This window comes from Artibeus jamaicensis, unplaced genomic scaffold, assembly GCF_021234435.1.
Source record: "Artibeus jamaicensis isolate MK-2021 breed Jamaican fruit bat unplaced genomic scaffold, CSHL_Jam_final scaffold_612, whole genome shotgun sequence".
Lineage (NCBI taxonomy): Eukaryota > Metazoa > Chordata > Mammalia > Chiroptera > Phyllostomidae > Artibeus > Artibeus jamaicensis.
Window position 1 is genome coordinate 4,155,232 of NW_026522049.1, and position 25,020 is coordinate 4,180,251.

Here is a 25,020-nt window from a genome sequence, read left to right on the forward strand (position 1 = left end):
GTTTTCAAGTGAGGTCAGAGGTGGCAGGCCAGCACGTGGGGTCCTCGCCCCACCCCCTGCCGGCAGACAGGGGAACTCCGGGGCCTGAGTCAGGACTGACTGAGGAGGGCAGGCTCCACGGCTGGCTGGCTGGCTCGCCTTCTTGCCCCTGTCCTCCACCTCATCGCTCAGATGACGCTGCCGACGTGGGTGGAGTGCATTGCGACATCTCTCTTTCCTTTTTCTCCACCCATAGAGTAAACATGCCCGGGACTGGAGCTCGGGGAAGGTCCCGCAGCTTCCAGGTCACTACCAACCTCACACTCCCAGAGGGGTTTTTTGTTTTTTAATGGGACAGGGGGAGCTGGCTCTCGGGACACTGAGGCTCTTAACTGAAAAGGGCAGAAGGTTGAGGTGAGCGGGGGCCAGCCCCCGACCCCAGCCCTGGGAGAACAAGGAGACAGGGACGCAGCCCTTCCAGGCTCTGTCGGTCCAGGGTGCCTCCCTCGCTGGGCCCTGCGTCCAGCTGGGTGGACACTGTTTGGGGACAAAGAGAAGCCGGCTTGGAGGGACCCCAAGCAGCCCAGCCTTCTTTCCTCTTGTTAGCTACCGCCCAAGCTGGAATGTTGGCCTCTTAGAACCGTGCAGGGGCACACGGGAGGAAGCGCTCCGTGTTTGCGTGATTGAGGTACGACTAGGGCAGAGACGAATGCCGCTCTGGCAGATCACGGTGGGTCTCAACGGTGAGCCGAGGCCCCTGTCTCCCCCCCCCCAGATCTGTGCAGATAAAAGCCCTGAGCCGTGGGACTTGTTGTGGCTTGGGAAGGAATCTCCCCAAGTCCGTGGTGTTTTCACCGAGAGACAGCTGACCTCCAGTATATAACCGGGGGCTGAACCGTGTCTGGGCCGTGAGGCGCGGTCTCTGTCTGTTGTGTAGTCAGGTCACACTCGAGGCATCAGAGGTTATTTAGGGTTCCCATCCTGAATGAGCGGATTCTACTCGTGTTCGGATTCTTTGGGGACTTTTTGGTTTTGGGCAGCATAGAGGACTGTTACCCTGACGTAGGGGAGATGAAGCAAAGTTCCTCTTACTTTACGTGCTTTGAGAAAGTGATCCCCTAAAGCTGCAGTTGGAGGTTTGGTTCCATCCCCACAGAAGCCCCCCCGGGGACCTGCACACGTCAGCCTCCAGCTAGGTCACCCCTCTGCCCCTCCACTCCCACCCCTTCTGAGCCTGCCCCTTGCTGGGCTCCAAATCTGCATCTCTAAGTCTCCCCTGCTTTTCTCCGCATGCTGCACCCACCCGGCCCTCACTGGCCCCAGGCGGCTCCCCAGTTTCTCACTCCCATCCCCATGTTCTTCAGGTCCTAAGATTACCTTTCCCCAAATCTAATCTTTGCACTGTTAGAAAAAACAAAAACAAACCTCTCTTCTTGTGTAATTTCCAAGACCCTCCTTCCCACCTGCCCCACAGGCCTTTCTACTCTCATCCTGGGCATTTATCCGACCCAAGGCCCCTGTTTTAAACTTGAACCTACATTGAAGGCCTTTCTGTGTTCCCGTGGTGACTCCTCCCTGCCCTTGTCCGAGTGATGGCGTCTTTCCGCGTAACTTCAGTTCGAGGAGTGCTGGGCCCCAGAGCGGGCAGGGTAGGGTCAGGTCTCCGCCTGGGGTCGGGGGTGGGAGAGAGTCAGGGTGCTGCAAAGGGCGGCCTCTCCCCCCCACTTTCCCTGGCCTCTCCTTTCACCCCCCGTCTGTCACCACACTGGCTTTTTCCCTGTCCCCCAGGGCCTGGGCGTTTGCTGTCCTGTCTGAAAAACTCTTCTGTCGGGTCATCTACCCAGTTTGCTCCCTCTGCCTCTGGCCTCCCACCGAGTTTTCTCGGCCTCTACTGAAACTGCACCTCTTACCCGCTTCCCAGGCTCCATCTGCATCGTCCGCAGGAATCAGCGCCATTCAGAAGAGCATGTATTTTGCTTGTTCGTTTAGTTTCCTCCCCTGCTCGCTTGGTTCGCCATGGGGCCCCCAGCACCAAGAGCCCCGCCCGGGCCATGTAGAGGTTTTGCAAATGTATTGTGCGTGCCCCCCGGGAATGGACGCGGGCACTGGTGATTCACGGGTCCAGGGAAGAAGCCCTACCCCAGTTCCCAGGTCTGATGGGTGTCATCCATGGCCACACCAAGGCCACAAGTCTGGTGGGGTGAGGTGACGGCTGGTGTGTCGCTCAGGGCAAACGGCTCTGCCTTTGCAGATATGAGCCCTTGCACAGCCGGCCTGCCTCCCCCGACAGCCGCAGACACGGGGGCTGCCACTGTGGCCTTCTCTCAACACCCAGCACCGAGTGCAGGGTGGGGCCGGACACTGCCAGCCTGGAGAATAGCAAGTGTTGGTGAGGACGAGAAGTCAGAACCTTTGGGTACCAGCTGGTGGGAATGTAAAAGGGCCCGGTGACTATGGAGAAACAGTTTCTCAAAACACCAAATGGAGTTCCCGTGATGCAGCACTTCCGGTGCTGGGTACACCGTAGTCCCCGTCATCCTGGGGGACACATCCTGGGGGACATGTTCCAAGACTCCAAGGGGATGTCTGAAACCAGGGCAGTTCCCCACCTTAATCACTTCTTCACCTCTGGCAGCTTTTTCATTGGCAGACACAGCTTCTCCAGCAGTTTTTGTGCTTTTCTGCGCACACCTGCCCCTGAATCTCTGTGACTGTCCCCTGATCTGCAGTGAAGGGCCCCACGTCCCTCATTTCAGCGGCGCCCGTGTCTCCTGCCCTCACATTTAGTGTCCTGTCCATCTCAACTGGCACTTGTCACTCGTCACGCGCTGTGGCCACTGCTTTTGCAGCTTGTGGTGCCACAGCAAAACGAGCACAATTTTTTTCCCTCCTTCAGTTTCATGGATGGAAAGTGTCGTTTTTACCCTAGATCTTGGCAACCTCGGGGTACTGTTTTATTCCCTTTCCTTATCAGGTTGAGAACTTTTACGGGTGAACACTTCATGGCGTGTCTTTGGTGCATCAGAATGGCCAGCATGGCCACTCTTGCACTTTGGGGTCATAAGTAAGGGTTACCTGACACAGTTGACCTAGTAACAGGATGCTGTGTGACGGATGGGAGGGCGTGTCCACAGGGCGGGGACCCTGGGCAACGGGAGGAGTTGGGTCCTGGGGGGAGGAGGGGGCTTCATCATACTGCTCAGCCTGGCCCACAACTCAAGTCATGAATAACTTCCAAAAGCGTCCTATTTTTAGACTGCAGTTGACTGAAAGGAAACCTTGAATAAGGGGGAACTCACCCCCAGATTTATTTGCACGTCTATGTTCCTGGCTGCGTCAGTCACGGTGACCTCCCAGAGGGGGAGGCCACCCCAGGGCCCATCCAGATGAGCGCCATCCAGGCTCACCCAGGAAGTTCGTTCCTGCACTGACTGCAGTGCGGACTTTATTTTTAAGATTTTATTTATTTTTAGGGGGGGGAGGGAGAGAGAGAGGGAGAGGAACATCAATGTGTATGTCTCTCATGTGCCCGCTACTGGGACCTGGCCCCCAACCCAGGCATGTGCCCTGACTGGGAATCAAAGGAGTGACCCTTTGGTTCGCAGGCCAGCTCTCAATCCACTGGGCCACACCAGCCAGGGCTGCAGTGGGGATTTGCTCAGAGGATGCTGTGCTAAGGGAGACGAGCCAGCCAGGGAAAAGGCGAACACTGTAGGAGTCGCCTTCTCCCAGACACCTAGTCAGTCACAGAAGCAGAAAGTAGGATGGTGGTTGCCAGGGGCTGGGGGGAGGAATGGGCAGTCCTTGCTTAAAGAGTATAGTTTGTTCTGCAAGATGAAAACAGTTCTGGAGACCACTGTGAATGTACTTAATGCTGCCGAACTCTACACTTAAAAATGGCTAAGATGATGGCCTCCCTCCCACTCCAGCTTCAAGGGTCACGGAAGAGGCCACTTCACCTGCTTTCCCAATAGTGTTTTATTCCAAGACACTTTCACAACAACGCCGATTTAGAACCCAGGCCGTTTCTGGAACGCTACGAACAGCCTCCTCCTTCTACCCACAGATAAAAAGGCAGAAGATGCTGCTGCCAGCCCCGTGTTGGCGTCCGCTGGACTTCCACGGAACCCAGACCCAAGCGCCAGAGCCAGGCCAGCAGTGGGCAGTGGCCCCGCCGGCTCCCTGCTCTGCAGTCGGGGGCACGGTGGGTGAATGAACCCCCGACGGCCCCAAGTCCACAGCAGCTGTGGCCCTGCTGCTTTGCCCTGACTCTGCCATGAGAATCCAGTCACCACCTGTACACAGCACGGGACACGGAGCACACACAGGCCGCACGCCGTGGAGAGCGGCGAGAACCCTGAACCTCCGTGCGGCGTCCTCACCACGGGCCTGCGCCTCACCTGCGGGGACAGCCACGCAAGCACAGGTCTGTCAGGGCCAAAGTCCCTCAACCTGGGGTTGACGCAGGTGTCACCCTGAAGAGGCTGGAATGGATCCTTCAAGAAAAACAGCAGCTCCCATGGACCGGGGCCTACTAGGTGCCGGGCACTGTGCCAGCATTTCATCCTCAAACCACCGTACGAGGTAGGTCTGTCCCCACTTTGTGGGCGAGGGCAGAAGCTCAAGAGTGAAGTCACACAGGTGCCTAAGGCCTCAGGGCTATTACGTGACAAGGACAAGCGAATACGGGGCTTAAAGGCCTGCATGACCTGAGCGTTTGGTTACCCTAGTACCCCCAATCTGCCCTGGAAAAAGCGGGGTAGGGGTGGATTCCTGATAGATAACTTAAGAAATCTGGAGAAAACCCAGCATCAATCGACGTGTCTGGCTACCGAGGGCGGGCACGCCACACAGCTGCTGGCGCCCCAGTGGACTCTGCTCCCTGGTGGCCTTGCTCTCAATAAATATGTAAGGTCCCTTGGGTGCAACTGCCCAGGTGTTCCAGATCTCAAACCATTTCCTGGTTTCTCAGGTTTTTGCTCGAGAGCCTAGTGTTGAGTGGGCAGGGGAAATGCCTGATCTGGTTCAAAATAAACACGCCGATCCCCACCGGAAGCTTGTCCGCCCTCCCTGCTCCTGGTGCCAAGCGTGTGAGGGGCGGTGCCCCAGGAGCCTGCAGGCCCCGAGGGCCCATCTGAGCCCGCCACCAGCTCCTCTGGCGCTGTAGCCAGAGCTCCATCAGAGAGAAGGGGAACACGTCTCCGGAGTCACCTCAGCTCAAAAGCTTCTGGGGTGCTTACTCTGAGCCTGACAGTGACTCTGAAGGTCGAGGGAGGGAGACACAGGAAGAGGCTGACTCTCACCCCTCCCAGGGGGCTGGGCCCTGGCAGCCGGTCCACCTGGCAGGTTCACGGTGTCTGTAGAGTGCCACAAGCAAGTCCACGGGGCAGGGGGGCCGAGAACAGACGATCCCAACTCCTCGGACCTGGGGGAGCTGGCTGCATCCGCCTCGCCCAGGTGAGCACCCAGTGCTCTCCTGGCCCCGCTCCCCACAAGCCCCTCCTCCCTCACACCCTTCTTCCCTGTGTCTCCCTCTCGCCCCTGCCGGAGCCAGGGCCCAGGTCCTCGGGCCAGTACTGGTCCTCCATGTACTGCTCCATGTCCGTGCTGCTGTCAGGCTCTCTGTCCTCGGGGTGGGCGCGGTGGCGGCCAGCCTCCTGCTGCTCCCACTGCGCCTCCACCAGCCGGTACAGCTCCATGGCCGTCATGGCATCTTCCACCGACGAGTGCCCGTGCCGGCCCACCTACGGACAGGAGCCCTGGTCACTGCCAAGCCCCAGGGAGAGGCCCGTCACACCAGGCTCTGTGTACAGGCCCAAGACCATGCACTGTCTGAGCAGGGGTGTCCGGCTTGGGACAGTGAGGAGGGCATGGGCCTTGCAGACAGAAAAGCGCTGGAAGCTCAGCCATCGCACAAGCCACCCAGCTTCTCTAGCCCATTTCCTCCAGTATAAAGCAAGATGAAAATCACTGCCTCCGAGGGCTCGAAGAGCAGAGGGAGTCATGAAGGTGAAGGACAGCAGGGGCAGGAGTTACAAGCGGCCCCGACGGAAGAAGAATCCATACAGATTACAAATGCAGGCGGAGAGCCTGGCCCTGGGCGAGGACAGACCTGGGAGAGGTCGGCCGGGAACGGTGTGCACGCCAGGGAGGAGGAGCCTGCAGAGAAACGCCCAGGCTGCCGTGCACGCAAGAGACCCGGGAGTGGATGGGCTGCAGGGAGGACGAGGAGCTGGAGGCCAGGCCCTCAAGCTCCCCACCACGCACCTGGATCTTCTTGTGCAGCAGCTGCAGGGCCAGGTCCTTGAGAGAGACCCGGGTCCGGGTGTGCAGGCCGGGCTGGCTGAGGAGGCTGGGGACGCAGGTGGTGTCCCGGGTCTGGCTCCGAGGGTGGACGTACTTAAGGGCCCTGAAATCGTTGTGCAGGGCGTGCCCCACCACCACCTTGCCCTTCAGGAGCTTGAGGATCTGTGAGCAGAGAAAGGAGGCCAGAAGGCCCTGCCGTCAGGCAGGCCCGAGACCAGTGGGTACATAGGTCCCTCTGCATGGAGGCAGCATGGAGAGGGGAGACAGGGAGCTCCCATCAACTGCGCTGCCCGCGTCTGAGTCCAGACCCTTCTACGTACTACCTGAAACCACCAGGGGTGCACAGCAGCCCTCCAGACCTGCAAACGGGAATGCCAACACCATCCTGTGGGTGGTTGCTGGCATTAAAGCTGGCCGTGGGCAGGAGAGAGCTCCCAGTAACTCAGTGTGTGCTCCTCTTTTCTGCTCACAGGCCCGTCTGTCAGTCTGAAGACCTCCCCAGCCCTCCCACCCTGCTGACTCCCTGTTCTGACTCCTCCCCTAACTCCGGTCAGGTGCAGCTCAGCTCATTTGTCAGGAGGCCACCCAGCAACCCCCTGTTGACATTAGGACTCCTGCTCTGTCCTGCCGGGGGTTTACTGCCCTAAGTACACATGCAGCTCTGGCTGGTCAACAGCCCTCGTGCCTACTGTGAGCTCACTGTAAACACGCAGGGACCATGTCTGACTTGACTGGTGATGCACAGGAGGGGCCACTGGGCAAAGTGCACAGAGCCATGCCTGGCACCGGACACAGACCTCTCCCGGCACACCGTGCACAGTCCCTGTCACCAGGATCCTGTCCCCCCGCCCCTCCACATGCAGGACCCTGCTGCCTCATGCAGCGCTGGCTGTCTGCCCAAGGTGCACGTCTTTTCCCTGCCCCCGCCCTCCTCAGGCTCCAGAGGGTTCCCAGGCCTCCAATCCCTCCGGCCCTCTTTGCTGGCTTGGCTCCCGTTATCGCCAGCTGCGGGCCTGGCACAGCCTGCCTCTGCCGCTCAAGTCAGCTTTCACAGCAGGGGGATGGGGCGCACTCAGTCTCCAGGGACAAGGACATGCCACCGCTCTGGTCACACTCCTGGCCACACCACTCTAGTCATGTGAAAAAGGGGGATACAAGAGGCTATATACGAGTATTTACTAAATCTGCCTAGACCCAAGAGAAACCCAGAAACATTGGTACGTTCTGCCGTAATGCTGTTTCCCAACGCAAGTGTTCCAACATGATCGATGTGTTAGACAGGATCTGAGAATAACTCGCGATTGCACAAAACATACACCCCTCAACTACCTCCTAGGGAGCTCCGTCCGCCTGTGTGAGTGGCCACAGCCACCCTCACCTACTGCCCCACTTTCCATCTGATTGCAGGTAACTTCTTGGACCAGTTCACTGTAACAAGCTGCAACCCTTCCGACATCTACCTCCATGAGGAAAATGTCGGGTCTTTTCCAGGCAAAGTGCCATCCTTACGGCTGCACTTATACATCGCTTAACCACTTAACAAGTGCAAAGCTGTGGGACCGTTGTTATTAGGTGGCCATGATTTTATTTTGGGGGTGTCATTACAACGCTCCTTGAGGGTTGTGTTGCTAACCCACTTTCCCCACGAGCTCTGAGGTTCTCACTGTGCCAGTTTGCACGGCGTGATGGTTCCTAGGCGCGTGCATGCCAGGGCCTCCGGAGGCCCAGGGACCTAAGGCATCAGACCGCGGAGGGGCCTGGAGACAAGGCTCAGATTAATAAGGCCTGAGGTGTTCCTTATGCTCAGGCACGTTTGGGGATTTCTCAACCACTAATTAAGTTTTCTCAAAGCCCTGAAAACCTAACATAGGGAAATATACCAAAATATTAACACCTTCAGGTGGGCCTTACAAATTTTGTACAGAGACGTTATACTTTCATAACAGAAAAAGAAATGCAGAACGTATGTCGTTTCACACCTGGCTGTTGGGACGGCCTTCCCACAAACGTGACCCAGTATGACACCCCAGCTATCCCTATATGCGGGTGGGTTGGGGTGCTACTCCTCCTTTCTATGGAGAAGGGACCCACTGTTTGGAGAAGTCAAGTAACTGTCCCAGGGTCCCTCACTTCCAGTGGTGACTCAAACCCAGGGCTGCTCCTCACACCCTGTCACACCAATCCACACAGGGTAGGGGTCCCCATCTGCCCTCACCTCTCTCTGGGCCACCTGGAAGGGGATGGCCGTGCGCATGTGCTGCCGAGTGATGCCGCTCCAGCGGGTGCGATAGTCCACGATGGGCATCTCCGGCCGGATGTACTTGTCGTAGAGGACGTCACCATGGTAACTCACCACGGAGCAGCGGGCCAGCTCACTCACCCGCCCTCGGGGTCCTGTGCCCACCATCTCGCAGTCGATAGCCACGTACTTGCTGGGCGAGGGCCCAGCACATTCCCCGGGGGTGGGCTTTCTGCTGCATGGGGCACCTCCAGATTCATCCCTTGGATGCTGCCTCCCACGGCTGGCGGCCTCAGTGCCTGGTGGTGCCTCCGATGGCACAGGAGCGGGGGAGGATGCTGGCTCTGGGGGCGCCCTCTGCAGCCCCTGCTGCTGCAGCAAGGCCTTCCGGGCCATGAACCGCTGGTGCTGTCGGCTCTTTCGCTTGTGCTTCCTCCGAAGCACATCCTTGGCACTCGGGCTTGTCAGCAAAGGGCACAGGCACTGGGCAGACTCAGGGGCTTCCCCAGGTACCATCCCAATCTGCTCACTACTCGGGGACAGGGAGGCCTGGGAGGTAATCTTCTGATGGGGCAGCACTCTGGAGAGAGAGAACACAGGGCGGAGGGGCTGGATGAGGTTGGCCAAGGCCTGCCCTCCCCTGCTCACCTCCTGCAGTGAGTGCTCCCCTGCCCCGCTGCCCTAGAGCCTGCACTGTCTTTCAGGCTCCTGGACTGAGTCCAGGACCTGCTTTAATAATTGCCCTCATGCAGTCAACACCGCAAGCAGACTGCTTGCTGCTCTGAGTACTTTCCACGGAGTCACTCAATCTCCCCAACAACCCAAACAAAGTATTATTATCCTCATGTTACAGGTAAGAGAAACTGGAGCATGGAGGTTTGGTACTTGCTCAGTTAACAAGAGACAAAAGCCAGGCTGTGGGGCTCACCGAGCTGGAGATGACTGTGAACTCAGGGAACTGCCGGTTTGGTGGAGAGAGAGAGAGAGAGAGGCAGTCGGAAACTACTCAGAATGGGAGTGCGCTGGGCTACAGACGGGCATCGGACTCACTGGAACAGGCAGAAATGCCTGGTTAGGGAAGGCCTGGCAGGCGAGGGGACACTCGGACAGGTTTCAGGAAGGTCTGCCAAGGGCCCAGGGAGGGAAGGGCATTCAGACAGAGAAAACACTGACACAGAGTCCAGGAGGCAAAACACGTCTCTGTGGGAGGGGAAGGAGTTTGGGTGAGGACACGGGTGGGCAGTGAGTGAGAGCCGTTCCCGGAGGGTGGTCCAAGTCTGGGCTTCATCCCCAAATTTGCTGGGACCATTCCTCTCCCTAGACTGTTAGGGACGGGGGACAGGATCCCTGCCTCACAGCAGATACGACTCTGAGCAACAGCAGAAGTGAAGAGCGATGGGAGGAAGAGGGCAGGTCAAGAACCCTTTGGGATGCCTGGGCCAGGGCACGGCAGCGACCCATCCTGACTCATCCTCCCTGAGAAGCCTCCTCCTGTTCACAAGGACTCATCACTACAAGTCCAGACAAGTCACATGGTGGAGCCGATGCAGAGCCTCACTCAGCTGGCCTCTGCCCAGCCACAGGGACAAAGAGGCCTAAGAAGCCTGAGACAGAGGCTGCTGGTGACAGAGGAGGAGGAGGAGAGGGCTGAGGGCCCTGCAGGCCAGCCTGAGGCAGGGACTAGGGCCACTGGCTGCCCTGACCCTGCCTGACAGTGTTTCAGAGAAACCAGGAACAGGTTCCCTGAGAAAAGACCTCAGCGGCTATGTTTCAAGAGGTGCCAGCAGCCATGGTTGGGTGGCTCAGCTGGTTGGAACGCCACGTGGTAACCAGAAAGTTGTGGGGTGGGTGCCCAGTGTGGGCACCTATGGGAGGCAACCGGTCGATGCTTCTCTTTTGCAACCATATTTCTCTTCCTCTCTTCTAAAAGCAATGAAAAAAATGCCCTCGGATGAGGACTTAAAAAAAAAAAAGAGGTGAATGCAGCCCTGGTCCACCTGCCTGATCTGGCTGGCGTGTCAATACCCAGTTAAATGATCGTGAATGTGCCCCCCTGGCCTGGGCCCCCAGATGAGCTCAGAGAGGCTGGGGAAGAGGTTTTGCTCAAATAACACATCTGTTACAATAAAGGCAGTCACAGATCTCTTTCCAGCCCCCTTGGACCCTGGGCTTTGAGGACCTGCAGCCAGCAGAGTCCTCAGAGCAGTGTCCCCACAAAGTCTGAACTGCCAGTGGCATCAGGGCCTCCCACCTGCTGGCTGATCAGGCAGGCAGTGGGCTTTGTGACTAAAGAGGGACTTGCTCCACACGTGGTCACCGTCCCCTCCCCATAAAAGGAGGGTTCGTTTATTAATTCGAGAGACGAACTAGGTTAGGGACGTGCCCCAAGCAGTTACTTGCCAGAAACCATTAAGATGTCTGTTGAAGGCGCTTGAACGGATTAAAACGGTTTCCAGAGGTACCCCCGCACCTTCTTAACCGTCATTTTGGGGGAGGGGAGGGGGGAAACAGAACGTATTTTAAAGAGCGCGGGACCCCCACCCCCAAGCCAAGATACTAATCATCTCCCGAATTTGAGAAAAACTGGTTGGATAAGATCCCCTGTGTTACTAAAAAGTTTGCGGGGCAAGGGAATCCGAGGACAGCCCCGTATGACCTCCAACAGCCTGCGTCCTCCTAGGAGTGATGCGTGGGAGGCCTGACCGCACCCAGGGAAGGACCCGGGTGTTGCTCAATCACTGGCCGCGGCGGTCTGGCCCCCGCCAGGCCGAGTCCCCATCGCCCATCGCTGTCCCCTTAGGCCCGAGACCCACGATCAGGGCGGGGGCGCGGGACAAGAGGCTCCCCGGGCCGGGCCTACACACCCGCGGGCTCGGAGAACCGATCGGCCAGGTCCCGGCGTCCCCCACCGCAGGCCGGAGATGGATACACGTACGGAACCCCGCGAGCAGGGACAAGCCGCGCCAGCCCCCTCCACCCCGCTGTCCCCAGAAGGGTCCCAGCGATCACCTGAAGCCCGGACGTTTCTCCCACCGGCACGTGGCATCCAGGCAGCCGGTAGTTCCCACTTGCCCGGGCAAGCCCCGTTCCGGCCGTCCGCCTATTGGCTCGCTGAGAGGCGGCACCTGCCTAAGACCCCTTCTGATTGGCTTTCTGGGAGGACCTGGCTTTCTGCGGATTGGCGCGTGTCAGCAGAAGGGGCGGGATGCTTAAGGGGGCGTGGCTTGTCCCTCTGGCCAGCGCAGCCCGCGGGAAATTTTAAACAATCCGGAGCAGAGTGTGGCCTCCTCTCGCCCGGATTCCGCTGGCATCTGTGTCCCCCGCCTCCAGTGCATCCCGCTCCCTGGGTCGGGACGTGGGCTTCTATGAGCTTCGTGCCACCAAAGGTAGAATGACTTACACAGATCACACCTCTACCTCCTCGATTGTCGTGGGCATTCAGTGAAATGCGGGATGGGCACGTAAGAAAAATGTTTAAAGTCAGGTTTGCTCCTTTGAAGTTTTGTTTTGGTTTGGTTTTATCCTTTTGTAATACTGTGCTCATACGTAGTAAGTTCCTACTGTGGGCTGAACACTGGGATACACAGAATAGGCACGGTCTCTGGCTGGTTTCTCAGATCTGGAGCGCCAACAGAATGGTTAAGAGATAATCGGGTGCAACCCGAATAACAATGAGAATAACGAACAGTTCACATTTATTGTGAGCACTGTGTGCCAGGCAATAGATGAGCTATGTACTCTTAGTATTTATGGTTTACAGCTAAGGAAACTGACACTTAAATAAATTAAGGAGAAATAGCTAGGGTCCAAACAAAGACCTAAGGAAGCAGCCGACTTCTAGCTGTACTTTGCAAGCAGAAATGACATTGCAAAGGTACCAGGAGGCCTGAGGGACATGTGTCAAAGAACCTGGTATTTCTGACCAGAGTATAGGTGTGAGGGAAGCGGGACAAAGGATAAGGCCATTAGAGAGGTAAATCTTTCCTCTCAGACTCCGAAGGCCTTGCTGGATCAGGTGTAGGCCTGAAGGGGGGTGTCGATCTGGCCATCTTTTTAAGGCAGTGGTTTTCTAAGAGTGGCCCCAGACCAGCAGCCTAGGCATCACCTAGGAATCGGTTGCACCTACTGACTCAGAAATTCGGAGGTGGAAGTGGGGGTGGGGTGGGTGCGGGGGACAACAATCTGTTTGACCGAACTGATTGACAGATCCTAATGCATACTGAAATTTAAGAATCCTTGTGGAGAGGGATGAAGCTGACAACTCTGGGAGCCAGAGGCAATTAATTCACTCATGTTATTCAAACAGATTATTCCCTCTCTATTCACACTTTCGATGCAAACTAACTTTGGACCTACCTGGATACAGCCTGTCTGTCCCCAAGACACCTATGGTACCTTTAGACTTTCCCTCGACTTCTGAGCATTTCCAGGGCTCTTAGACCCGGGCTAAGTCTCACAGGACATGGCTGATATTTTTAATGGAAAAAAATTGGAAGGATTTGATCCAGGGGAATTTTCTTTCCCACCCATACTTGTTCTATTGTAGACTAGTATTTGACACATAAAATTAAGCCTTAAATCTGTGGCACAGTCTCGGCTGAACATCGGAATCGCCCGAGGAGCTTTAAATACTGACGCTTGAGTTACATCCGATGATTCTGATGTAACTGGTCTGGGGCGGGGCCTGAATATGGTAATTGTGAAACCTCAGTAAGTGGTTCAGTTTGCCGCCACGGTCAGAAATCGCCGCTAAACAGCAATTACCTAGAAATCCCACCAGAGGGCGCTGCTTCCTTGCTTTTCCAGGGAAGCAGGTGCCAGGGCGTGCTGGCTGTGTAAAGCGGGTCCAGGAAGTTAATGTTAGGTGACCCAGATGGCCTGGCCTCTGGCTTACCAACCCTGTTGTGTTCTCAGACTGTCTATTTTGCTGAGTGTCATAGGGATAAACAACACAGCCTCTCTAAGCCTTGATTTCTGCATTTATTACATTGGGGAAAGAGGGGGACTTAGCCCATATTCATTCTTTTTCTCCAATATACATTGAGTCTCATGAAATGAACAGGATGCTGACTTGGGGAGGGAAAGGATAACCTCTCAAATAGGATAAAACCCCTCCATTATAGGGGGGACCAATAGAGAGATGGTGGTTTTCATTCATTACTGCTTCCTGGAAGGGATCGTGGGCTTGTGGCTTGGGTCAGGGGAGAGGAAAACTGTAATTCCACTGTGAGGAATCTGAGGTTCAGAGATGTGAAGTGACTGGCTGGAAGCCGCACAGCTAATCAGAGGCAGAGCCTGAAATGGAACTGGGGTGCGTCTGACTTCACAGCCAGGGCTCCCTCTCCCCGACCATGGCCCCCTCAGGAAGTAGGTGCCCAGCTGCTTGCCCCCTATCAGGAGGGGCTCTCTCATCCAGCTCCCCAATCAGGAGTGCACCCCAACTCCCTTCCCGAATGTTTCACCGAGGCAGGACCTCTCCCCCTTTTGTCTCCGCAGCAGCACGGGGTGCTGAGGGCAGTGTGGGACTTTCCTTTTCTCTCCTTTTCCTCTCCAGGACCGTCTTCTCCAGGGAAGGGCAGACACCCACTGAGTCACACCATTTTGCAGCCTTCCCAAGTGTGAATGAGATTTCTGATAGGACCAGCCCCCTGCTGGCTTCAGGCAGGGTTAGGAAATTTAAGAGGCAGGAAACAGGGAAGGGAGCCAGTGTGAAAGAGCCGTCGGAGCCGCTGTGGCGGTAATGTAATGATAGCAGCAGCCTCTAGGTGAAAGCAAAGGGTGGATTTGATTCAGAGAGGTTAAGTGCCCAGTGAAAAGTCACACAGCTAGAAAGTGGTAGAGGTGACTGAGCTCAGCTAATGATTGAATTTTTTTAGGTTTCCTGAAGGAATACAACTCCCAACACAGTTTAGGTTTATAAGATGCATTTTTGTTGTTTTTTCGCATCTTTTAACATATTTATTTTGTTGATTGATTGATCGATGCTTTAGTGTTCTGAAAGAAAGACTGTCCCATCATCCCAGCCTTCTCTGCCTCTGGATGCTGCCGACCAACGCTTCCCTTCTTTGACCTGAGGGCCCTAGGGGTGCCTTGTGCCCGCTGAGTGATGGGCTGAGGGGAAAATTCACCTGGAAAGGAGTAAAGAGGGCATTTGAGTTTGTTATGTGAAAAATTTATCCCTATTGAAGGTCTCATTATTGGGACTTGGCGACCACCTTGGGGCAAGGTGACCCCGACCTGGAGGTGCAGAGAAAGGCCGGGAAGTGGTGTTTATGACCCCCACTCCCACGACAGTGGGCAGCATAGTTAGAGGCCTAGGGATCCCCACCTGCTTTTTTCCTGGGTGACACCTCGGGGGCCCTGCAGCACTGAGGCAGATTCTGGAACCAAAGTGCCCCGTCCATGTCCATAAATTCACGGTCAGCCGTGGGCGGGGGGGAGGTGCCAGATGAGCTCCCGGTCAGGTGTGTCCACTACGTTCCTGCCAAGGCACCCAGCATTGTTGACATGGCAGTCAAGGGCCCTTTGTGCCCACTCACACTGTGGCTCTCTCCTGCCAAATACAACCAGACCCCCAGACCCTGAGTGCAGGGCCAAAGGGGACCTTGTACTGTGGGTGCCCGACCCAACATGGTTGTTCGGAAATTAGAGAGTAACTGAGGGGAAATCTCTCCTTGTCCTTCAGCTGGTGGTGTGGGAGCAGCCCCCCCCTGCTCCTGAGGACAGAGACCCTGCCTCACCCCTCACCCCACCCCACCCAAGGCTATCCAAGGCTCTCCACTCACACCACTGTCAGTCCTTGTTTTGGAAGACTCCACCTGGGGTGTGCTGCCCAGGGGCGTCCAGGGTGGTTTTCAGAGGTGTTTTCTAGGAGACAGAGAAGGACCCAAAAAGAACACAGGGAGGGAGAACCAGCGAGGCTGTGTGGCCCGCCCCGACCCTGTTGCTAGGGCCCGCACCGTGCGGCAGACTGGGACTTGTTGCTGAAGCTGGGAGACAACAACAAAATCACTAGTCTTCCAGATGGGGCGGGCCACCTGTGTCCGCAACCCCATCCCCATCCCCAATCCACTGCTGTCTAGCAGCCTCGGAGGACCTGGGGCGTCAGTCAGCCAGCCCTCCCCCACCTCAGAATTCCCTCCAGCCTCTCCTCAGAACTGGGCGGGGGCAGCTGTGATTTCTTTTCTCCAGAGTTTGACATACTTCCTTTGATAAGGAAATCTTATTTTTGGAGGGAGGCAGGTGGGTGGCTCATTGTCTACCTGTCTTCATTAATCACAAAGAGCCTAGTATCCTGCAGAAGGGAACAAAGAGAGAGCTCCAGGTAATGGTGACCACTCTCTACCTAGTCCCCCACCCTCCCCACCTGCAAGTTGAGGTCCAGTGTGCACACCCTCCAAGGGTTTATGGAGCTACAGCTCTGAATGGAGGGGGTCGGGGTGCTGGGCCAGAGGAAGAACAAGGAGAGGAAAAGGGGAAATGGGCAGGGGGCGGGGGTGGAATCCTCTCCCAGTGCCCCCAGGCTCCACACGGGGCTCCCTGGTTAATTTCCCCAGGCCGGGGCACCAATGGAGGAGAGGCCAGACCCCTGGCCCCGGGCCGGCCTCTAATTGTGCTGCCAGGGCACATCCGCTTAATTAGCAAAAGCCACAGTATCCCGATGGCTGAGAGAGCAAGGCCCTAATTGTGTTTCTGCAGCAGCTGAAAGGTAATTACCCTCCCCTATTGGTGCTGCTTCCCATTTTTTTCTCTAATGGAAAACTCTCCCTTCATGGCCCAGCCCTCCACCCTCTGTTGGGTCTCTCCGTCCAGAGTGGGGAAGGGCCTGCCTAGAGTCTTCGAAGGGGTCAGGGAGACAGCACCAGCCCCTTTTCAGCTGTCAGCCCTAGACCGGTGGGCCCAGAAAGCCAGGAAATTCTCGGGAAGAGGAAGGAGAGAAGCATTCTCTCTATACGCCCAGGTGGGGTGCTTGCTCTTCAACTGCAAGCCGCAGGGAGCTGAGGACCTCCACCTCACCCCAGCTAACCAAAGGAGAAAGCGGGGAGCTTACTGTCTTTTACTTCTTTGAAAATACCAATAAGAACCTGTGTGTCTTTGGCACTGTTAAGGAAGATGAGTCTGCCCCCGTCGGAGTATGGTTTTGGAGAGACTTGAGTGCCAATATCGGAGAACCAGGCTAACTGAGGTACAGGGTGTTAGCCAGAGGAGTCAGGATCCTGGGAAAACAGGTCTTCCTCAGGGAGCTGTTGGTTAAACTTGCAGAAGGTAACAGGTATGCGGATGCGTGTCACAAAGTTTGCAGGGGATCCTCCTGCTCTAAGCTCACCGTGAGAGCAGCGCCCAGCCCAGAGCCTGGCAGAGGATGGAATTCAAAGAATAGGATCGTGAGGTGTGGACACAATCAATCCATTCTCATTGGCTCTTTTCCTTTGAGGACCAATGAGGGTGGACCTGAGCCTGACAGTGGCCCTGTTTTCTATATTTCTTTACCTCTGGCTTCTGTCCAGGCTGGGGGAAGATGCAGGTGGGGAAAGAGGCTGCTCTTTCTCAGAGAAGTGCACCTTGAAAAAAATGATCTGCCCCTGTAGTTTTTTTCCTCTGAATTTAGAGCCATCCCCTTAGCAACGCTGGTTTCCATGGTTTCCCCCCTGACAGGGATCCCCAAGCCCCTCCCCTCTTTTTCTCCCTGACGGTAATGGGTGGTGGGGATCCTCAGTGTGGCTACTCCACATAACCATGGTAACAATTAACCGGGCCTTCATTTCTCTTTTGTGAAGAGAGCTAGGGAATAGGAACCATTTGGAGGGGAGAGGTGGGGGAGGGACCGGGGCCAGAGCTGTCCTTGTCACAGAGAGGAAGTTCAGAGACTTCTGGTGCTAGCCAGTAAGTTTCAGTTCAAACATGTGTTGAGCCCCTACATTGAGTATGAGCAGGCTCTAGGGAGTGAATGGGGTACCACGCATAAGCCCTGAGGTCGAAGGGCTCATGGTCCCACGGAAACCCTGGCACAGACGGGGCCATTAAAGGAGACTCTGGACAGCAAGTCAGGATTGAGCACCTGTGCACTCCCAGGATCCCCTCCGGCCAAGAACCAAGCGGTCGGTACTCACATTAAGGCTTCTCCAGAGCTGTCTGTTGCCAGGGAGTTTCTGTCTTGGAAGAAAGGCGATGTTGAAGCACCTTCCTTTTGGAGGAATGAGGACGATGCCCATATCGCTAAACGGGACTCTTTGGTGCAGGGAGAGGGAACACGCCTGACCCGCCCACTGCCAAGGCCAGGAGGGACCACCGGGATGACCTCCGCTTCTGGAGGTCACGGGCACCTGCCCATCACAAGCCTTCCTGGGGAGTGAGGGGTCTGCTCTTACACGGAATGAGAGGGTCGTTGTCTCCGTTCACCGGGCATTCCCGCTGGTCACTAAAAACGCAGGCCAGAAGGGTGGCTGTGAAGAATTAAAGTAGAAAAACAAACAAAACTACCCAGGACACCAAAGTCTGCCAGAGTGCATTCAAAAGCTGAAGTATCTGTCTGTCATAGAGAACACAGCTCTTCCTTCTTCCACCTTCCCATCCTCAACTCCAAAACTTTTTACCGGATCCCCAAGGGTGGAGACCAATTCTACACTTCTTGAGGAAATGACCAAGATCCTGCATCCCAGTGTGCTGATTCCAGTCACTTGCATAACTTGGAAAGATAATCATGGTACATTTTTAAATGAAAAAAAAAAATCCACAGAACAATGTATTTATTGCTCAGATGTGTTCAAGTAGAATACAAGTAACACGGTCGCAAAATTTATTCTTGCAAAGCAAATGGAATCCAGACCCACTAAAGCAAATCCCAGATCCTGGGTCCCAGAACTCAGAGGTCCATCCTTTGCTACTGGATGAAACTAAGGCAGGTTCAATCATTCTAGTTACCCTGCTCATCCAGCTAGTCAGAAAAGGATAAATGGCATGCTCTGATTGGTTGACAAAGGGAATACACACCAACCAATGAGAGAATGTGTCTCCCTTCCTGGCCAATAAGATCTCAGTTCTCTTCTTGAAAGGAAAGTAGCCGCTTTGTCTATAAAGGAAATGAGCAGAAAGGGACTAATAATTACAGAAAAAACCCCACTGTTGCTATGGGACATTATTGATGTGATCAGTGATGGAGAATTCATAAAGGAAAGCACTTCTTTGGGAAGAAAAATACAAAAAGCACACTGGCTGTCTGGTTTGGACTAAAAAGAAGTTTCTATAGTAACATAAGGGGAAAAAAGCATTTTAATGTAAATCACCCCAAAATGATATCTAGCCAATCCATGGAGGGCTTTTTGGGGCTTTCAACTTTGATCGAAATTGTAATTATTAACTTCTCCTTTTTTCGTATTCACAATAGGTGAAGGAAAGGGTGGAAAAGAGAAAAGGAAAGAAACATGTTTTAGATCCAGGGTATTGCAGATAAGTCAGTTACTGCTGGAAGCAGAGTCCCTCCATTCCTGACAGCCCTGCTGAAAGCAAGGTTTTGTTCGGGAAAGAGAAATTTCATGGCTTTTTAGAAGTGTTCTAGGGAGGAAGAGTACCCAGGACATAGGTTGCTCTGTTAACTTGTTAGCCATTCTCCTTTAAATCCTTCGGAGAAGGAGGGCACAGCTGCCTTCAGAGAATTCCGGGTAACTGGATTTCCCACCCCAATATCACAAATGAACACAGGCAGGCAAGGCTGACAGGTGAAAGGTGGAGTGAGTGTTTTGTCAGTCAAGGCAAAAGGAAAAGATCAGAGGATTAGAAGCCTGAAGTGGTGTGTTTGCTAATTATGGAGGCAGCGCTGGTGAGGAAAAGACAACCCCCCCTGCCCCACCCCCCATGAGAAACCAAGGCCTAATCAAGGAGGAAGCTTCTCTCTACCAGAGACACACCTTTTGGACAATTTCCTGTTTTCCCTCCTGATCCTCCATGACGAGCAAATGTGCTTTTTTCATTTAAAGGGGCAAAGGTAGTGGAGAGCAATCCCTCCATCTAACGAAAGAATGACCAAAAAAGAAAGAAAAGGGGGAAAAAAGCCCAAATGTAAATCCCAGAGACACGGCAGGATAGGGTTTCGTTACCTCTCTGAAGGGAATGGGAGAGACGGTGGGGACGATTGTGGTGGTAGTTGCTTCACCAAGCATCTTGAGTTAAAAGGAAAAAATCACCCCTGCAGATATTTTAAAGAATCAAGGTGCTCATGGATAATTAAGGACCAAAGCCCCTTCATTCACTGTAACCGAGGCAACAGGAAGCTGAGGCTGGTTGCCGGGTAACCACACTGTAGTGCCCGGGTCTCGTTCGTTCTCCTCCCCCCCCCTCCCCCCCCCCCCCCCCCGTTAGCCCTTTTGTGATAATGTCTCCCCCTCTTCCGTGGGTTTTTTTTTTTTTTCCTCCTCAGGCAAGGCAGTCATTCCGCTCCTCATACAAAGGGCAATTGGACTCTTTTGGCTAAAAATGCGGACCTTGGTGTTCGTTTTGGACAGATTTCATCTACACCCAGATAAAACATCCTTCTAGTTTGGGCCCCCTCTCTCCATCCCATGCTTTGCTCTCCCTTCATCCGCGATGGCGCGTGGAGATTAAGGGGAGAGGGAGGACGCGACTTGGATGTGTCGCTCTTTCACAGCACACCGGGCCTGGGCGTCCAGGTACATCCGCTGTCGCGCTTGCGCCCTGCGCTCGCCACTTACAGGCGCGCGCCTCTTTTCCGCATGAAGTTATTCTAACTGGTCTCAGGGAAAGGGAGTTAGAGTGCCCTCCTAGAATCCGGCCCCTAAACCCCTGGAGGAATAGGGAAATGAGTTCCCCCTCCCTCGGCGAAACGTGTCTCACCTCCTGGCCTCCTGTGCGTGGGGTCTGAGAAACCACAAGCGCGTACGGCGTGGGGTAGACCTCGGATCGGCGCGAACCCCCCCCCCACCAAAACAGCCCACCCTGGGCGCTCTCCGGCCGTGGCGCTGTCCAGCCCTTGGTGCTGAAACTGGAGGCTCAGATTCGCCGCGGAGGAGGGGTTCTGGGGATCTTTGGCAGCCAATCTGACCCCCGAGGTACGGACCCCTGGGGCAGACGATTTGTTTACCTGGGGGAAAAGGAGAGACTAGAGCGTGTTTCCAACAGATGCGTTTGTTTGCTTGTTTGTTTACAGCAGACTGGGCTCTCTGGAGCGCAATCCCCCGCGCTTCTCCTTTCCCCTGCCCGGGTTAGTGGAATTATTTGCCGCGATAGCAGAGGGTAGGAAGAGCCCTCGGCACTGGGATGATTACCCAGTTGCCTCTCGGGGCATGCCTTGCTTCTTCTTCTGTACTGGGATCTCTGGGCGTCAGCGTGAGGAGTCGAGGACTCCTGGCGCTCAGATCTTGGGGCGGCTTATGTGGCCCACAAGGCAGGGAGAGGAGGGTTAGAGCAGCCAACCCGGCCGCTTTTCTGTGAGCAACAGGTCCACTGCATCTGGGATCAAGTGGGATTCAGGGGCGAGCAGCGCCGGAAGCGAGGTCGTGGCGGGCTGGGGAGGCGGAGTCCGGAGAGCGCGCGCTCGCACTCACGGAGGCTTTGGTGCTGCCCATCCCCGAAGGGGCGCCCGACCGGGCCAGACGAACGGGTTTAGGCCTGGCGGCGCAGGCGGGCGAGAGGACTAACGCCCCGCCACTCGTGTTGGCCGAACACCCCGGAGGAGCGCTGAGCGGCTGGGCCGCAGAGCCCCCTCCCTCTTCCCAGGCGCTCTCGGCGCCTTCCCCCTTCCTAGTGACTTTGGCGGCGGGCACGGCACCTCTGGCGGATGCCAAGCCCGGCTGCCCTCTTGCCTCCCGGGCTCCGGCTCCCGAAACCCATTTCCAGTCGGCTCCGTCTCCAACCCCGAAACCTGGACCCCGTCGGGGGAGCGTTGGACGGGACAGCGTGGTCGGGACATTTTTACCTGGCCTAGGTCGCCACCGCCCGGAAGGAAGACGGCTGCTCTCCACTTCCTTCTGGAAGAAAACCCTTCGCCGTCCCGCCGCCGGCTCGTCGCGTCTCCCGCAAGAGTTGCGGAGCAGGGGGCGCGGACCGGGTCGGGGAGGTTGGAGGTTGAAAAGCGTATTTGGGGAAGCACCCCATGCATACTTGCCTCTCTGGGGCAATCCGTTCGGTCCCGAGCGGCGGCAGCACTGCCCGAGCGGGAGTCGGGTCCAGGCCCCGGCGTGGTGCTGCGCGAAAGCACAGTCCAGGACTGCGGGGGCCCGCGGAGAACAGCCGCTTTAAAGCCGAGACCAACCCACAGGTGGCCTGTCAGGGCCCCGGACGTCCCTGACGTCATCCAGCAGGCGAGCGGAGAAGGGAGGGAGGGGGTCTCCGCGCTTCACAGTAAAAGTCCCCTGTGGCTATGGCAACTGCTCCGGGAGATCCTGAGGCTGGCTGCGAGCCGCCGTGTCTCTCCTGCCGCGTGGCTGGGCTCCGGGAGCTTTTGAGCTCCCCTGGGGCAGAAACTGGAGTAAGATCAGCAATGGTGCTGAAGCCAGCCTTACGGTCAGCGGGGCTCATACCGGGTGCGCCCCTCTGCCCTTGTGCCCGTTCCTGTGCCTAAGTTGAGCAGGGCAGGAGAGACTCCCAAAGAGTGGGCTTGCAGAAACCCTCATTTCCGCTGGGGCGGCCTTGACAGTTCCCCTTCCCTGACCATCGCGGGGCAGGAGAGAGAAAACTTAAACCTGTCCCTTTCTCCAGATACAAAAATGTCCTCGATGTGGATCAAAGACCTAAATATAAGAGCTAAAAACTACAAACCTCTTTAAAACAGAACACAGGTGTAAGTCTTGGTGAACTTGGGTTAGGCAAAGATTTCTAAAGTATAACACCTAAACCACAAGCAACCAAAGAAAAATAGATCAATCGGACTTAATAAAAATGAAGAGCTTTTGTGATTTAAAAAGAACACCACCAGGAAAATGAAAACAAAAACCCCACAGAATGGGAGAAAATATTATCAAATCATGTATATGATAAGGGCCCAGGATCCTTAAAGAACTACATTACAACACAATAGTAAAAAGAACCATATTTAAGAATGGGCAGCGGATTTGAATATACAATTCTCCAAAGAAGGCATACAATTAGTCAGCAGGATGGCTATACCTTTATAAATGGTCAATAACAAGTGTGAACAAGGATAAGTGTGAAACTCATACATTGCTAGTAGGAATGTAAAATGGTGCAGCTGCTTTGGAAAACAGTCTGGCAGGTCCTCAAAATGTCAACTAGAGTTACCATATGACCCAACAATTCCATGCTTACATATATGTTCAATTCAACAGAAAAACATGTTCACACAAAGAACTTGTACAGAAGTGTTCATAGCAGCGTTATTCGTAACACAAAAAGTGCAAACAACCAAATGTCCATCAACTAATAAATGAGTGAACAGCGGTTGAATATCCATGGGATGGCTTACGATTCGGTCATAAAAGGGACCAAAGTATTGAAACAGGCCATGACATGGGTGGACCTTGGAAACTTTGTACTAAGTGAGAAAAGCCATCTACAAACAGCCACATATTGTTTGATTCCCTTTTTTAAAAAAAAGATTCTATTTCTTTATTTTTTTAGAGAGGGAAAGGAAAAGGAGAGAGAAAGAGAAGAAGAGAAACATCAATGTGTGGTTGCCTTTTGCACACCCCCAACTGGGGACCTGGCCTGTAACCCAGGCATGTGCCCTGACTGGGAATCAAACCCAAGACCCTTTGATTGGCAGGCCGGCACTCAAGCCACTGAGCTACACGAGCCAGAGCTGTCTGGGTCCATTTTTATGAAATCATTCCCAGAACAGGAAAATCCATAGAGACAAAGAGCAGATTAGTGGCTGGCGGGGACAAGGGAATGGGGAAAAGAAGGGACAACTGGTAGTGAGTACAGGGCTTCTTTTCCAGGGTGAAGCACTCGATCTGGCAGTTGTCCTGGTGGTGACTGCAGGACCTTGTGGAGATGCTAAAGATCGCCTGCGAAAGGTCGTTTGATGACAGAAATTAACGTTTGATTCTGAGGAGTCCCTCAACTTCGGTGCCCCAATTCTCTCTACCCACTGGAGACGGTGACCCTTCTTTTTTTCTACCTGAGAGGCTTTCAGTGAGCATCACAGCGGCTCACTCACAAGAGAGCGCTTTTGAAAAGTATACATTCAGCCTGAGGCGGATTCTATTGTTGTCTCCTAAAATGAAATGGCAAAAACATAATGAGCTAAGAAGCGTTCGACCTGAGATTTGCAAGGAGAGCCCCCACTAATTCTGCATTAGGCTGTAGATAAAGAGAAGGTACTCAATCTCCCCTTCATGTGTCCCCAGGGTGTTCTGAGCGTGCGGATAAAGGCCGAGTGCCGAGGGAGGTGGGAGAGGAGGTCCTGGGCCTATGGTGCACATCAATCACTCCTTTCGGCAGTCCACCGGGCTCTGCTTCAGAGGAGCCTTCTAGTGGAAAACGGCAGAGGCGGCCACCGAACGCAGCTTGTCGCAGCGATCCATTAGTTTGTCACCAGGGCAAATCGATTGAGAGAGATCACAGGTGAGTTCTTGGCATTCCTGGGACAGGCAGGCCTGCCAGACTCGCCTCCGAGCAGCTCATCTCGCCCTGCCCTTGGGAAGGAAGATGCTGAGTTAATTAGTGTGCGCAGGAGATACAACCCTGGCCGCGGACCGCTCAGGATCCTCACTGTTGTTTCGCAACTGATCTCAGCCCTCAGCCGGAACGGGAGAAACCCATTTCCGGGGGCAGATTTCGGTAAAAATCATTGTTTTCCTATCATCAGGTAGAAATCTTGTTACGGGCTCCAAGGGCCGCGTTTTTACGGAGTTGTGTTCCACAGCCGCTGGCAGCCTTGGCTAGGATTTCAGTCTAAAATAACATTTCCTCTTGGTAAGAAATGTCTTGTTGCTTCGGGCGCTGGGGCTCAGGAGCCTTCATGAGTTTTGGACTCGAGGTGACTCCCGGGTGAACGGGAGGTTTGCAGTTTATGTCAAATCCACACAGGTATCGTCCATCTCTTAGAGTTTGTGCTTCAGAGCAGTGTTCGGGCTGCGGGAAACGTGCTCAGAGATTTCCCCTGTCCCCCTGCCTCACTTGCACGGCCTCCTCCATAGCAGAGAGGTACCTTTGTCACAATCAGTGCACCCACATCCACACAGTACTGCCACCCAAGATTCGTCGTTTACATTAGGGTTCTCTTTTGGTGTTCTGTGCTCTTTGGGTTTTGACAAATGTATAAAGACATGAATCTGTCATTATCATATCATGAAGAATAGTTCCACTGCCCCCTCAGATTCTCTGTGCTCTGCCTGGTCAACCCTCCCTCCCCACAACACCTAATTCATGGCAACCGCTCATTTTTCTACTGTCTCCAGTTTTGCATTTTCTCAACATCATACGGTTGGAATCCTACAATATGTAGACCTTTTCGATCAGCGTCTTATGCTTAGTAATATGCTGAACAATATTCCATTGCCTGGAGGGACCGTGACTTATTT

General features: G+C 54.8%; 2 protein-coding genes across 2 annotated transcripts in view; one reads left to right on the top strand and one right to left on the bottom strand.

Annotated features, from left to right (window-relative positions):
• Nucleotides 1–4,864: 4,864 nt before the first annotated feature.
• Nucleotides 4,865–11,606, bottom strand: AEN (apoptosis enhancing nuclease). Its single transcript, XM_037145044.2, has 4 exons — nt 11,534–11,606; nt 8,501–9,104; nt 6,247–6,447; nt 4,865–5,723 (listed from the first exon to the last, which is right to left on the bottom strand). The coding sequence occupies exons 2-4, from the start codon at nt 9,038–9,040 to the stop codon at nt 5,487–5,489; spliced, it is 978 nt and encodes a 325-aa protein (XP_037000939.2). The 5' UTR covers nt 9,041–9,104; nt 11,534–11,606; the 3' UTR covers nt 4,865–5,486.
• A 230-nt stretch (nt 11,607–11,836) lies between these two features.
• Nucleotides 11,837–25,020, top strand: part of DET1 (DET1 partner of COP1 E3 ubiquitin ligase) — a 45,809-nt gene continuing 32,625 nt past the window's right edge. The window contains exon 1 of the mRNA XM_037145050.2: nt 11,837–11,910. The gene's annotated coding sequence lies outside the window, so the exon portion shown is untranslated. The remainder of the gene's footprint in view (nt 11,911–25,020) is intronic.

Excerpts from the sequence above, each read along its gene's own strand:
- AEN (XM_037145044.2), bottom strand. The coding sequence starts at position 9,040 with ATGGTACCTGGGGAAGCCCCTGAGTCTGCCCAGTGCCTGTGCCCTTTG. Across the intron at positions 6,448-8,500 it reads TCCAGGTGGCCCAGAGAGAG|ATCCTCAAGCTCCTGAAGGG; the intron begins GTGAGGGCAGAT and ends CTCTGCTCACAG. Across the intron at positions 5,724-6,246 it reads TGCTGCACAAGAAGATCCAG|GTGGGCCGGCACGGGCACTC; the intron begins GTGCGTGGTGGG and ends TCCTGTCCGTAG.